A 15,597-nucleotide genomic window follows, 5' to 3' on the forward strand; every position below is an offset into this window, starting at 1 on the left:
TCTAATGCATTTTATATTTTATGTATAAATAATTAGATGTTAGAAATAAAAGCTGTCTATTTAATTCATGCTGTTGAAAGCCTTGTGTGCTGTTAATAGGCTTAGTTATAGGAGACACCTCTTTGAAATATAATTCTTTTATGCATTTTAATAGAGTTCATGGTAAACATACTGTGATAAGCAGACAGCAACTAATATTTCCTGTAGGCAGAATGCACCTGATTAAAATTAATTGATTTTTAAAAAATCGTCACCACTAACATTTCTGAATGAATTTTTCCTCTTGAAAAAGCACCCATAGCATGGTGTGAGGGTGCAGAGGGACCCACGTCTGGACTGGCAGCTGGCTCTCCGTCTTCTTGGATGCTGAGATCAGGATCACCAACACAGCCAGGCTGCACTGAGCATCCTGTTCTGGATTATTAAAATGAATATAACCAATATAAACCGCTTTGGGAAATTTCGGGTAATAAAGTGCACATTCTCTAGGGGCTGTTAAGTAGGGGCTTACTCAGAAGTTCGATGGCAGTTCACTGTAATAGCTCTGCATTTGTAGTTCTGCAGCCCTGTTTTACTGTGGTAGCCTGGATGCTGGGGTTGGTCCCTCAGGTTTTGGGGGGTTTCTGTTAGTTTTGTTTTGTTTCTTTTTGACTATTTCTGCTCCCCGCAGGGCCTTCTGTTCTCTACCCCTGAATGTCTGAAGCAACCCCAAGACCTAGTGAAGCTCTACTTGCATGAGTCAAACCGGGTGTACCGTGATAAGATGGTTGAAGAAAAGGATTATGGTACCTTTGATAAAATCCAGCTGGAGGTGGTGAAGAAATTCTATGATGTAAGTGTTGAGGTTCATGACTCTGATAATAACATAACACGCTCACAGTCAAGGTCCTTGGGAGAACAGAGCTTGACTTGAGACCTGCCCAGGTCTCACTTGCCTGGAGGGCAATGCTTTTGATGGGAGCCCAGGAGCAAATTTTCTGCACCATATGCTGGACTGCTGATGTTGTGATATAAGTAAATGATGCATTCCATAAGGGTGTTGGGAAGAGGATATTTGGGCTCTGTGAATTAATTTAATTGCTTTATTTAAGTGCTTTGAGACTCTCATGGCAAAAGCAGGAAAAGGGTCAGATCCCCTTTCAACAGGAGCAAAAGGGCTATGCAGGCCTCTCTGCTTTTCCTCTCTCCTGAATAACCTTTCAAATGAAAGCTCTAGATGTGCTTTCCTTTAGACTGGTGCAGCAGTGCTACTATAGGAATTACACGGGTATCACTGAAGTGATAAGTAGTGCAGACAGTTCTTTTTCCTCCAGATGTTATCATCATCCACGCATAGCCTAATGTTATGGCAATTGCTGCAGGTCTTTTCATGTGGCCACATTCTCTTATGGCAATGGGTTGCATTTTTATGCCTCACAAAAGGTTGTGAGCAAAGGATGTCAATATCGGGGCTTTTTTCTTTCCTCCGTTTCCCTCTTGCCTCTCTTCCGCCTTTTCCAATGCACAGGTACAACTATAAAGGTATTTTCTGGAGCACTGATATTTTACTTGGAAAGATGGCATCGAGCTACAGAGTTTTTTCTGGTGCTTATTTAAACATGCATATATATGTTTCTTTGACAGGACATTGAGGAGACTTTAGAGCAGACAAAGCGAATGAATGTTTATTGCCATTTTGCTAAAGGCATTGGCGAACCCAGCTATAGACCTGTTCCAACCTGGGAAGAGCTCAACCAGATCCTTGTGGAAGCCATGGACAACTACAATGAAGTCAATGCTGCCATGAACCTGGTACTATTTGAGGATGCCATGTGCCACGTGTAAGGGGATTTTCTGGCTTGATAATCTCATTTTAGCATTTATATGCATAGGTTGCTTCCATAGAGTTGTAGGCACCTGTAGTTATAGCTGATGGAGCTGGAGGTGTGCAGAAGCTTCATCTCCCCACGTGACACATTGACACGTACTGCACAAATACTGCACTACTTCTCTAGCTGGCGTTTGGAGGGCACTTCTGAAACCATGAGGGTGACTGGGGTTGTGAGTTGCAGGTATTGCATGCTGGTTGTTATTTTAGACATATACAAATAGGTTTTATTGCATAGCAGGACCCCCCTCATCTGAATGTGGACCCTAAACATTTTGTGAAAGGAAACCTGTGGAGAGTTGCATTAGATCCTTGAATTTTGTTCTCAGTCATTTGCACATCTGTGTAATGTATTTCCTTCTCCTTTCCTTTCCTTATTGCAAAGATGGCCAGGCCTTCATCTTAAATGATTTCTGTCCAGTAGGACTTGGCAGGTGGAATAAGAATTGGACAGAGTCCAAATTGCCACCAAACTATTTTTTCATCAGCCGTGTCCTTTATATAGGTCTCAGTGGAGATCAGGATTGATTGCTGACATGTCTCTTGGAGTGACATTTTTCATCCCATTCAGAATACAATTTCTTAGTGAATAAAATATATATAGAAAAGCACCGGGCAGAGAAAAAAAGAAAAATACTGATATTAATGAGACATTTTGTATGCTGCAATTTAGTTGCCGCATCAACCGTATCCTGGAGTCTCCCAGAGGAAATGCGCTCTTGGTTGGTGTGGGTGGAAGTGGCAAGCAGAGCCTGACCAGGCTGGCAGCCTTCATCAGCTCTCTGGAGGTTTTCCAGATCACTTTGAGGAAAGGCTACGGGATCCCTGACCTAAAGGTAGGTGGCTTTTGAGGCTGAGGTAGGGAAAAGGAATTAAAAAGCAGAATTTGTCCTGAGAACTTTGTCCTGCTTAATACCGATTAACACTGGTGTGAAGATGCAAAAGCTCCAGCCATGATATTGCACTGCAGAGAGGAGTAATCTTTGCAAAATATCTCGCTGAAGCGTGTTTACACGGGCTGACCTGAAGTCCTCAGCTATTCCTATGAGCTGACCAGGACTGACAATGCTTCAGCCCAAGATTTCATGTGGGCAGTGGGCAATATTAAGAATGCAGCAGAAAAGTTCAGATTATTGATTATAATTAAAACAAGGCATAGTTATTAGCTGATACATGTCTGTTGTGGAGTGATTTGGAGGTGAAAAAGGAGCAGGAGAGAGAAGTAGAGATCACAAATCATACTCAGTTCTTCATCTGGCATTTTAGGTAAGGGAAGGACTGAGTAGGCAGTGGGTGGCTCACTATAGAGAATATGTGGTGTGCTTATATTTATGCACAGACTAATGAGCTTAAGAGTTATAAATCAACATTTAAAAGTATCACTTAAATGGTTTAGAAATACATTGTCTACTGGCAAAAGAACTCTCCTTAAAAATGTTGTAAAAATTAAAATCACAATAACTCCAGTCCATTCTGTCTGGGAGACAGGATCTTGGGTTCCATCCCCATCACAGCCAGGATGGGAGGTCTCAGTGTAGCAAGTGCCATTGGCCTGGAGCACAACTGGTGTCTTCCTGTCCTTAACCCAGGCTTTCCCAGATGCTTACAATTTTTCTCAGTTCTGCACACAGGAACTGCTTAGTTCTGGCCTTTTCTGCCATCAGACTGGGGCTCTCACCTCTACCTGCACACTTCCAGCTCTTGGTTTCCTGGTCAGCAGCATTAGGTTTTTGAAACATCACTATCTTGACCCTGGAGGGAGAAGAAAGAGTCTGGGAAGTGGAGATCTCCCCCCTTGTTGACAAGGGAGTTGTTCAGGAGTGTCTGAGTGGACTCAATGCACACAAATCCATGGGTCCTGATGGGATGCATCCACGTGTGCTAAGGGAGTTGGCAGCAGTGATTGCCAAACCGCTCTCTATCATCTTTGAAAGGTCCTGGAGAACATAAGAGGTGTCTGAAGACTGGAGGATAGCCAATGTGACTCTGGTCTTCAACAAGGGCAAGAAGGAGGATCCAGGAAACTACAGGCTAGTCAGTCTCACCTCTCTCCCTGGAAAGGTGTTGGAACAGCTTATTCTGGATGCCAGCTCCAAGCAATTGGAAGAGAAGGTTATGAGGAGTAGTAAGCATGGATTCACCAAGGGGAAGTCATGCTCGACCAACCTCATTGCCTTCTATGATGGCATCACCAGCTGGGTAGATGGGGGGAGAGCAGTGGATGTCATCTACATTGACTGTAGCAAGGCTTTTGATACTGTCTCCCATGACATCCTGCTAGGAAAGCTGAGAAAGTGTGGGATAGAGGAGTGGACAGTAAGGTGGGTTGAGAACTGGCTGACTGGCCGAGCTCAGAGGGTGGTGATCAGCAGTGCAGAGTCTGGCTGGAGACCTGTGACTAGCGGTGTTCCCCAGGGGTTGGTGCTGGGTCCGGTCTTGTTCAACATCTTCATCGACGACCTTGATGAGGGAATAGTGTCTGCCCTCAGCAAGTACACCGATGACACAAAGCTGGGAGGAGTGGCTGACACGCCAGAAGGCTGTGCTGCCATTCAGCGAGACCTGGACAGGCTGGAGAGATGGGCAGGAAGAAACCAAATGAGGTTTAACAAGAGCAAGTGTAGAGTCCTGCACCTGGGAAGGAACAACCTGAAGTATCAGTACAGGCTGGGGGATGACCTGCTGGAGAGGGGCTCTGAGGACAAGGACCTGGGGGTCCTGATGGATGACAGGGTGACCACGAGCCAGCTGTGTGCCCTGGTGGCCAAGAGGGCCAATGGGATCCTGGCGTGCATTAAAAGGAGCGTGGCCAGCAGGTGAGGGAGGTGATCCTCCCCCTCTGCTCTGCCCTGGTCAGGCCTCACCTGGCCTGTGACCAGTTCTGGGCTCCCCGGTACAAGAAAGACAGGGATCTCCTGGAAAGAGTCCAGTGGAGGGCCACAAAGATGATCCGGGGCCTGGAGCATCTTCCCTGTGAGGAAAGGCTGAGAGACGTGGGTCTGTTCAGCCTGGAGAAGACAAGACTGAGAGGGGATCTCATCGATGTTTGTAAATACCTGAGGTGTGGGAGACAGAGGGCCAACCTCTTTTCAGTGGTTTGTGGGGACAGGACAAGGGGTAGTGGCCACAAGATAGAGCACAGGAAGTTCCACACCAACATGCGTCACGGTGAGGGTGACGGAGCACTGGGACAGGCTGCCCAGGGAGGTTGTGGAGTCTCCTTCTCTGGAGATATTTAAGGCCCATCTGGATGCCTACCTGGGCAACCTGCTCTGAGGAACCTGCTTTGGCAGGGGGGTTGGACCCAATGATCTCTTGAGGTCCCTTCCAACCCCTTCAATTCTGTGTGTGTGAACTCTAAATTTGGGACTTTGGTATGAGCTGCAGTACTTGGAAAGTCAGTATTTATACTACAGCAATTGCAGGGCTGTGTCTGTAGTGTCATCATTTTTGTTTTGATGACCTGTGGTTGTACGCAAGTTGTTTGTGTTGCACAAGCCTGTCCCACCATCTGTTGGGTATTCTCAACTCTCTTCTGTTTTCAGGCCCACTCATGGGATTTCCTAGCTCCTACCTGCCTATTTATTTAGGAAACCTGCACTTCCACCTAGAAATATAGATAAATCCCAACAATAATAAACAAGTTTTAAAAGCACCTCAGTGCTACTCTTTCTGTGGAGGTGGAAGGTAATTTGATGTTCCTGTCTCTCTGTATTCATTTTTCAAAGAATTTATGAAAGATGGAGTGTGTTTTTTTTTTTTTTTCCTCAGCTATGGAAGAGCAAGATGGTGACAGATCACCCTGCTGTTGGCCCCTCCTGCTGTTATAATTAATCCAAATTTCTTAGTGATGAAAGTTAACAAATGAGTCTTTTAGAAGAAGCATACTTGTTGAATTTCTAAAAGTTCCTGGGGTAGTGGTTGGTGTGCAATTTCAGGCACCCTTGCATGTCTTGTGTCCTGCTTAGAGATGCAGGAAGGAAAGGATGGACTTTGAGCTGAATGATGGTGGTTTTTGCAATTTCACAAGCAACCTGGATTTCAAAAACTGTGTCCTTCATTAGCAGGGCACTATCCCCTTAGAAATGTAACAGCTTTTACAGGTGAGCAGGCTGTGCTAACATCTCTGTATCTTGAGTGGGAGAAATTCACAACTGGAAAAATCCTTGCTTGTACAAGGAACCTTCGTCTCTTCTTCACAAACGAACAAAAACATGTTATAACACTTGAGAAAAAATATAAGTTAGTTTATTATTATACTTGTGAAACCAGAGAGATCTACAGCACAGGGATACCAAGGATCAACATTTCCAAGCACTGCTGTCTCTCCCGAGTTCATGTGGTGCCTTAGCCTCGGTCCAGCCTTACTTGGTAATAAGCCTTGCAGGGATGATAGCAGCAGACACCCTCATGTCCCTGGGAAGGCTCAGCCCTGAAGATGGAGGGTGTCCAAAATATATTTTCATGATAATTAATTGCAATTGCTTTGTTTGCGGGTAATGGGAAGATTCTGATCCTACCTGTTGAGGGTGTGGTGCCTAGCCCACGCTTTGCAGGAGGCAGGTGCAACCCTGAAGTCTGCTTGCTTTTCAACCTCCAGGCAGACCTGGCGAACCTGTACCTGAAAGCCGGTGTGAAGAACATAGGCACCGTGTTCCTAATGACTGACATGCAAGTGGCTGACGAGCAGTTCTTGGTGCTGGTAAATGACTTTTTGGCATCAGGTAAGTCTTGTGCTGTTTTTATTTCTCCTCTCCCCCTTTTCAAAGTGGATTTGCTCATGGTAGTTTATCTAGCACTCTGGAATATGCTGAAGGGCAATATATGAAGCAAGTTGAGTCAAATTCTAGAGTAGAATTAACACTCAGGTCTCCTCAGTGAGCATGCGCTCTATCAGGTTGATTTTTTTCTTTCTCTGCAGTCTTATACCTAGTTTTTCCCGTACTTCTATGGTATGCTGCCTGTGGATGTTAAGTGATGTCTGTTGTGCTATGGCAACTGAGGACAGAGTCAAAGGAACATATCAACAGAAGTTTGACTGTGCATCCACATGCTAGTTGTCTGATAAAATAAGATTGCTTCTGGCTAGAACATTTGACTGGAGTATCTGTGAGTCAGTGGATGATGCATAGCCACCAGATAACCACGTCTGTGGGTGTCATGTGGCTGCTTATCCTGTTCCAGTCCTTTTCCTCTTCATTTTTTTCTGGATGCATCTAAGTTTTTCAGTTGCTGGTTGCCCGAACAATTGCAGAACAGTCTGTCTCCATGCAAACGCCTTGTTTCCATGCAGAATATGGCATGAGTGTGTGCATGTGGGAAGTCCCCATGCATGGGGGAGCATGCAGAGGTGTCACTGTGATAGTGTGAGGTAACCCGGAGAGGGATTATTCCCCAGACTCCCTGGTAAATCACTGCTATAACTATGTGCCACTTGTTGCCTTATTTATGAGCTGGAGTGGGAAGATACCAGCTGGTTCAGGTGACCTCCATGGATGGTACAGGGTGGAGAGTTGACAGCACAGGAGAGCGTTAGTTTGTAACTCCAGAGTTGACATATGTGGCTATAAATTGGCCAGATGGTTTGAGCAGCAAACAAGTCCTGACTGTGATGAATTCATAACCAGGTGTAATGACAGGATGCTGCGGAGGGTGGCAAGTAGCTCCTGCTGTCTTCATTGCCTACTGTAGGTGACATGAGCATCTCATAAAGCTCTGCAGTGTTCTGCAGCCAAGGGGCAGGACAGCCTTACGTTGGGATGTCAAGGTCATCTTACAGCTCCTTTGAAAGGCATTGTGCTTTTTCTGTGTTTGTTTTGTGGGGAAATGGGGACAGGCTGGAAGGTTCAGTGTCCAAGGCAGCAGCACAGACTTGGAGCCAGACTGAGGAGGTGGCCATGCAGGGACCCTGCCTCTCGATGACATGAGCTGGAGCCATACAGTGTGTGCTGACTGAGCTGGCTTATTGCTGCTCTCCTTTTATCTGCATGTTTGTTTTTTCTTTCTTGTTTCACTTATCATCCCTTAAGAAACCAGAAGAAAATACATATTTTTATTATAAATCAGCAGATTTCTATTAGTATATTTTCCTAGCTTGATTTGTGCTCATATTGATGTATCTCATTCAATAATGATGATTTCAATTAAATCAGATGCCAGAAAGGAAGCAAATAGGTGATAAACTAAGAAACCCCAAGGGAAGAAAAAAACAAACAAATAAAAAACACCAACTTGGTTGGGCATGTTTTTGGCAATCAGTTGTATAACAGTTAGCTTGTAGAAATTTTTGAAAGGTTTCTAAAAAGTTTTTGAAAAATTTCTAAAAGTTCATATTTTAGAAAGTTTTAGTGCCCTGGGAGTTATTTGAAAGCTATGGAAATGTCATTGAACAGCTGCAGACTGTACACGTATCAAATTCATTTGCAAAACTAAAATGATTTAATTATCACACAAAGCATATTAGGTATTTGATTTTTCTGTAATCAAATTAGCACCGTAAATCAGAAAAAAAAAAAAAAAAAAAAGACTTTCTATAGTTTGACTCTCTTCTATGTTTGCTTACCCTGGGCTTTTGTAAGAAAGTTGGCTCTCGCAAGTGTTTATTTTTTAGCAGAATGACCTTCTGTGCCACCTCCCTGCTGCTGGGGCTCTTGGGTGCCTGTTGCGGTGGCTTTTCTGTGGGAAGGGAGGCACCTGTTCCACTTTGCTCTAAGACAGCAGCAAAATCCAGGCCAGCAAACCAAATTGTACCCTCTTCTCATAGGTGAAATCCCCGACCTCTTCCCAGACGATGAAGTTGAAAACATCATCAATAGTGTGAGGAATGAAGTCAAAGGCCAGGGCCTGGTGGACTCCAGGGACACTTGCTGGAAGTTCTTTATAGAGCGTGTTCGACGACAGCTGAAGGTGAGACAGTGGCTGGGGGAGTTTGGGTCCTTGCCATCGACCTCAGTGCAGGGGCACGGGCTGGCAGTCCTTTGGGCTATGTTGTAGGGACATCAGCCTGCAGCCTGAAGGCTTTTCTGCCTGTTTGTGTTGTGATTCTCTCAGCAAGTACTGAAGCATAAAAATCACTGTCTGTAGTCATCACCTTTCGGGCTTTAGACAGCGCTATGGGAGTTGCAAGTTTTCTCTTTCAAGAGCCGAGCAGAACCAGCCTTTCCATTTTCAAAGTAATGCACTGGGGGTTCAGCTGGGGTGCATCAGGACTGAGTCTTGCTGCTAGGATAAGTTGCACAGGGAATCCATCTTCAAGTTGTTGACAATCCATAGCCAGAATAATTTAGAAAACATTATCTTAAAACCAGAGCTCTGGGAACTGAGTGGGCATGACATGCATTCAGGATTTCTTTGATTGCAGACCATATTCCCAGCCTTATAAAGGCCTTATATATATATGTCCAAACATCCTAAGACAATTTTGATACTTTTCATAGAATCATAGAATGGTTCATAGAAGGGACCTTAAAGATCATCTAGTTCCAAACCCACCTCCCACCAGACCAGATTGCTCCAGGACACATCCAGCCTGGCCTTGAACACCTCCAGGGATGGGGCACCCACGGCTTCTCTGGGTAGCCTGGGATGGGGCCTCACCACCCTCACAGTAAAGATTGTTTCAGTTATGTCTAAACCTACTCTCTTTTAGTTTAAAGCTATTTCCCCTTGTCCTATCACTATGCGCCCTGACACAGAGTCCTTCCTCAGCTTTCCTGCAGCCCACTTTAGGCACTGGCAGGCCGCTGTGAGGTCTCCCCAGAGCCTTCTCTTCTCTAGGCTGAACAACCCCAAATCCCTCGGTTTGTCTTTATAGGGGAGGTGCTCCAGCCCATTGATCATCTTCGTGACATCCTCTGGCCTCATTCTAACAGCTCCACGTCCTTCTTGTGCTGGGGGCCTGGAGCTGAGCGCAGGGCTCCAGGTGGGGCCTGATGAGAGCAGAGCAGAGGTAGACAATCCCCTCCTTGCCCTGCTGCCAACCTGCTGAGGTGCAGCCCAGGGTGCAGTTGGCTTTCTGGGCTGCAAGTGCACATTGCTGGCTCATGTGGAACTTCTCATCCACCAGCAGCCCCAGGTGTTTGCCCTCAGGGCTGCTCTCAGTCTGCAGGGTCCCAGACGAGAGAGTCAAGGTGGGTGATGAGAGATGACTTGACCTTTCCTTAGTGAAGACAGGTCCTTCTTCCTAGTGTTTGGTTTGTGTTGGTGGCACATGTTCACTGAGGTGGGGTGGCCTGTTCCACTTTTGACGTAAGTAGGTCCATGTTTAGCATAGGGAACAGGTGGAAAACTGAGCTTTGGGGGAAGATTTGGGGATCATGCCACAGTGCAGGTAACCAAGGAGAAGGAATCCAGTCCTCCTCCTCCTCCTGCCAGTGTGAAGGAGAATTTCTGACAGGTACCAAGGCTGTTTTGTTGCTCTTCTAGCACAGTGGTTGTCGTCTGCCCCTCTCTGGATGTATTTCCCTTGGCTGTTCAGGTACACTGGAAGGACAGTGTGGATGTGATTTCCTTTAGGCTGATCTGTTTTCCTTGTCTGCCCTTCTCCTTAATGGCATTTAGAGCAGATGGATGGGAAGTGCTGTTTATTGTCTCCAGCATTTCATGACAGCATCGTGCATTGTGCAGAAAGCTGATCAAGCCATTGCTGGCCCAGGGTGTGCTGATCCTCAGGGAGCAGCACAGCAGTGGGACTTGGCCTGATGGAGCATTAGCACCAGTAAACCTTCTGCCTCATTGTCTTGGGAGAGCAGTGCAGGTGCAGAAGAGGGCTTTTGTGCATGGGTGTTTTCCTGAAGCTTGCCTGGCCCTCAGAGAGCAGCACAGAGGTGCCTGAGGCTTATGCTTGAAGGTGTAGGAAGGTTTTCTACATGATTGTCCCGTGTGTGAGCACACAGTGACTCTGTCAGAGGAGCAGCACTTCTGAGTCCAGCTGCATCTTTTGAGATGGAAGTGAAAGTGGTTGTGTTATAGGCTGGCTTTCATAGCTTCTTAAAAAGTGTTTTTGGCCCATGTTGAAGGTGTTGTTGACGCCTTATAGAGATGTCCAAGTCGATGGCAGCCTGCCCCATGGCACTCACGAGGCTGTGCAGCCAGGGCTGATGAGCTGGAGAGGGGTGAATTATGCTGCTTTCCACACTGGCTTTTGCTCAGATACTGCTACTTCACTGTGTGGTGTAAACCTGCCCATGTCCTTGTTTGTGCCTGTTTAGCAGAGCCCGTAAATCCAACAAGAGGGGGCTTATAGGAAAAGGCTCGTGGTGGATGGTGGTGGCAGATTCTGGTCCTTGTGACTTACTTTGCTGTTAAAGCTGGTGGTGGGCACCAGAGAGGAAAGGCAAGTTGCCTTGTCCTAACTTCACACCCTAGGCAAGAATGCTGCCTCTGGAAAAGGGAGAGGTGGTGCCTTCCTGGGATCAAGGCAGCAGGGGAAGGAAGGACCAGTCTGCAGGGAGAGGCAGGTGGAAGAGGGAAGGATGCAGAACACAGAGAAGACCGAAAAAAAGTTCAGGGCTGGGAGGGTGCTGAGCAGAGGAGGGAACAGGCCCTTGGCCAGGCCCCAGAGTAATGAAAAAGATATTTTGCGGAGACCCCAAGGCTCTGCAGTTTACTGCAACACAGAAGTTTTTACCAGTTGTTGGGCTGAAAAAAAAAAGCCTGGAAAACAAAAGGTCTGCTGTGTGGAAATGCAGGGAAAACACATTCCCAAATGCTTTTACTTCCATTCCACTTTGATTTTTCCCTATTAAAAATAATAATAATAATAATAATAAAAAGGTAGATAAATAAATAAGCTTGATAAAAACAGACTTTGAGTTTGAGCCACATTAGACCTTTTCAGAGCTGGCTATTGGGGAAATGATCCATGCAGACCTGCCTCAAAACCATGGTCCTGCCAGGAGAATTTAGATCCATTCACTTTAATTCCTTGTTGCACCAATTTGATCTGGATGCTTGTTCCCTGCCGGGCGAAGCTTTGTGTCACTGCTATGGTGGTGAAGAGTGGTTATACAAAACCCTGGCTGCAGCGTTGGAAGTGTGCCAGGCTGCTGCTTTTGACCATAGCAGCACTTAATGCCACTGCTTGTTTTTATTGCAGAGAAAAAAAAATGTGTTTACTGCTAGACTACGCCTTTTCAACGCCAGGCTCGCTGGCATAAAGTGCAAGCGCTCAAGGATCGAGGTTACTGTACCCTTAGGTGCTGGCGTGAGGTCTCCCTTTGGAAATGGTTGGAGGAGCCCGGGCTGGGCTGTGTGCCTGGAGCTGGGCCTCTGCTCCCGGCCGTGCCTTCTCAGCTTCTCCTTTCTCTGGGCTCCTCAGGTCGCACTGTGTTTTTCGCCTGTTGGCAGCAAGCTGCGAGTGCGCAGCAGGAGGTTCCCCGCCATCGTGAGCTGCACGGCGATAGACTGGTTCCAGGAGTGGCCACGGGAAGCCCTTGAGTCCGTCAGCCTCCGTTTCCTGCATGAGACAGAGGCTGTGGAGGTGAGCATCTTGCCTGGCCCTCAACCAGAGGTGCCTGCACTGTGCCTGGCTTTGAGCTCGTCTGCAGGGTGCAGGTATTGGCATGGCTGTGTGGTGCTCGTGGCTGCCAGGTGCGGCCGCATCCCTCCGTTTAGTGCAGGCGGTGCACTGTAAGATGAGAAGAGTATTGCAAAGGATGCTCTGCTTGCCTTCCTTGCCCACAGGCTTTCATCCAGGACATCTGGATGACTTTGTAGAGGAATTGCTGGCAGCATCATACTATGTTAAATTTAATTGAGCAAAGTTTGTGAAATATGGGCCAGGTGTTTCAGAGAGTAGCATGGACCTTAGCAGAAGCAGGGCCACAGCCACCAAGCTCACGTGTATTTATACACTTATGGTATTGTCAGCGAGATGATTGCCTTGCTAGCAAGAAAGGCAGCTTACAAATCAGTGCAGAAAATAACCCAATGGTTCTGATTATTCCAGGGAACAAATGCTTTTCTCTCCACATGCGTATCCGAGAGTCTGTAATTCTCAAGGGTAAAAGGATGTCAAGTTCTTATTGATGAGAACCTGCTACTGGACTAATGGAGATGCAATTCTGTTTATTTTTGGGGGACAGAATTTTGGAAGAATAAAGTCTATAGTGTTTCTTTTTATGTGTGCACTTTACCTATTTATACAGAAGAAAAGCCCGAAGTTCTACATAAAAGGATGTTATTTTATAGAGTTGAATGCTAGAAAAATTGCTTGGTATAAGATAAAGTAAGAGATAAAAAGATACAAAAAGAGGTATAAAGAACATGAGCAGCTGAAGTTATTTTAGAGATAACAAATGAAAAGGGATCAACTCAGATCTGTTATGCCCTAGATTTTTCTGCAGCAGTATAAAACGTTAATAAATTCCTTTATATATGGCGCAGGTCTGTACTATGTACAGTTGTTCTGTGTAAAATATTTTCTCCTTGTCCTCTCATCTTACTTTCAGGCTTCAGTGAAAGATTCAATAAGCAAATTCATGGCCTATGCTCACATGACTGTCAATGAGATATCCCGATTGTATCTGAGCAATGAACGGCGATATAACTACACCACTCCCAAGTCATTCCTTGAGCAAATCAAGCTCTATCAGAATTTGCTACTGAAAAAGGGCAGGGATTTAACAGCAAAAATGGAGCGACTGGAGAATGGCCTGGAGAAGCTCAACAGCACTTCTGCCCAGGTGAGAAAACCCTGTTGGTTAAACACTGCTGGTTTTTCTTGTTTGGTCCAAAGGAGAGCTTGACAGGCTGATGCTGTACAGCATGTAAAATTTGTGCTAGATCTGGCTCTAGACTGGCTTGAACTGGATTCCTGGAGAAGAAGTTCTGTACTGGAAAGAAGGGAAGAGATGTATGTGTCATATCTGCTACTTGGGTGGTGCTAATCTTAAATAAAAGATCACAGAAAATAAAATGATATAGGGATACAGCTGGATGCATACATCTTCTTTACATGGTTGTATTTCAGCTGCAGTGACAAAATAGCTTATAAAATACAGGAAGATCATTTATTTTTGGAGTTGCATCCAAGAAATCTAAATAACTTTGGTAAGATTCATGTATTTTATATTAAGTAAAGCGTCCTTTTAAAATAAAGGTAATGTTCATTTTTCCTTGTGTTATGTTATCTGTCTTGAAGGAAAGCCAGTGCATGTCTGAAATGTAGATTAGCCGTCCTGAAATCCCCTGCTGAAAGCATCACTGGCGCGCTTCTAACGACTAGATGTTGTTCTGAGTATTTCACAACCTCTCTTCAGTGACTCAAACAGCCTTTCAGAGCTTTGCTGTCTACATCTGTTGCTAAACTCCCATTTTCTCTTCATTTCATATTCTATTAACTCTTAAAAATGTTCACTTACAAGCTCCTACTGTGGCAAATGGGCCTCTCCTGAAGCTGCTTCAATGAAATGCAGAGGTTGATGTGAATGAAGGACTAGCAGGTTTGACTTCTTTCATATGTGCTCTGGTGGCATAAATCAAGTCTGTCACACTTAACAGGATAGATGCCTTACTAGAAATTGATATGGGGGCTTTATTAGTACCTCTTGACTCCCATAGCCCACATCTCACATCAAACAGTTGCTTTCTTCATGGTGCAAGGCAGGTCTTTGAGGACACAGGAGGGCAGCAGGCATGTTTCATGTCCCCTCTGCAGGTTTTAGTACCTCCTTTGAAAGAAGGCAGCTGAGGTTGAACATTAATTATTGGGGACCTCCCATTGTATCTAGTGAAGCCAGCCCGAGCTGAAAGCACAGGCCCTCCCTGCAAAGCAGACTTTTCATCTACCTTACCCTTGGAGGCAAATAATTGCACTACCGTGTGTGGTGCTTCTGTTTTTGATGATAGCACAGTGGTGAGCAAGATGGGTTCTGTTCTCTGTTGAGAGCACCTGATGGGAACCTGGCCTTTTGAGAGGGAACAAGGCCCAGGAGTGTTGGCCGAATGTGGGGACCTTCCTGTGTTCTTCAGGCTTACCTTCACAGGGACGTTGCATTGACAAGGGTTTCCTGACAAGCCACAACATAGGTGCTGAGCAGTGGTGGATGGGGGGTGAGATGAGAAGCCATAGCACCTGTGGGGCTTCTCTCTTGGAGGTTTTGCTGTTGCAAAAAGGGTAAAAGAATACAAAGTTCATGTCTGGTTGGAGAAAGACAGCTTGTGAAGTTGATTAAAATGCAGAGCAGTCAGGACAAATATGTCAAATTTGTATCTAAAATTAGCACAGGGGGCCTAAAATTAAACACCTAAATTATCAGATGTGTGTGACAGTCAAAACTGCTGTTGATTTGAAACCAGAGTGTGGATGTTTAATGTTACTGGAAATCTTACCAGAAAGTTTGGTCTTGAATGTGGATTTAAGTGTCTGAATTTTAGCATTCAAACATGGAAATGGTTGGGCTAGGAGCTCAGGTGTGCTGGTGGTGCTTAGAAGTGGTACGCTGTGGGTTTGTGTTTTCCACGCAATGAAGGAGGATTTTGATATCTGGGTGTGACCTGGCTGTGCCTCAGGCCAGAGGACTAGCAGTCCCATTGGCAGCATTCCCCAAGCTCCTGGTGCTTGGGTGCCAGTGAGGAGCTAGTTATGAGTTTGCATTTTTATAGACAGTTCAGTGTGGCCTCAGCATGGGGACACGTGCAGAACACTTTTTGACTTAGCCATTCTAGTTTCAGAATAACCTCTCCCCTTCCTTCTACTCTTCCCCCCCAGTTCCATTTTTTTTTTTTTC

The 15,597-nt window shown here is 45.6% G+C and overlaps 1 protein-coding gene across 1 annotated transcript in view; it reads left to right on the top strand.

Moving 5' to 3' along the window:
- Positions 1–15,597, top strand: part of DNAH9 (dynein axonemal heavy chain 9) — a 194,174-nt gene that overhangs the window by 74,754 nt on the left and 103,823 nt on the right. The window contains exons 41-47 of the mRNA XM_032199711.1: positions 671–832; positions 1,624–1,820; positions 2,541–2,703; positions 6,468–6,591; positions 8,631–8,773; positions 12,186–12,347; positions 13,318–13,551. Coding sequence (XP_032055602.1) covers positions 671–832; positions 1,624–1,820; positions 2,541–2,703; positions 6,468–6,591; positions 8,631–8,773; positions 12,186–12,347; positions 13,318–13,551 — 1,185 coding nt within the window. The remainder of the gene's footprint in view (positions 1–670; positions 833–1,623; positions 1,821–2,540; positions 2,704–6,467; positions 6,592–8,630; positions 8,774–12,185; positions 12,348–13,317; positions 13,552–15,597) is intronic.

The sequence above is a fragment of the Aythya fuligula genome, chromosome 18, assembly GCF_009819795.1.
Source record: "Aythya fuligula isolate bAytFul2 chromosome 18, bAytFul2.pri, whole genome shotgun sequence".
NCBI classification, from domain to species: domain Eukaryota; kingdom Metazoa; phylum Chordata; class Aves; order Anseriformes; family Anatidae; genus Aythya; species Aythya fuligula.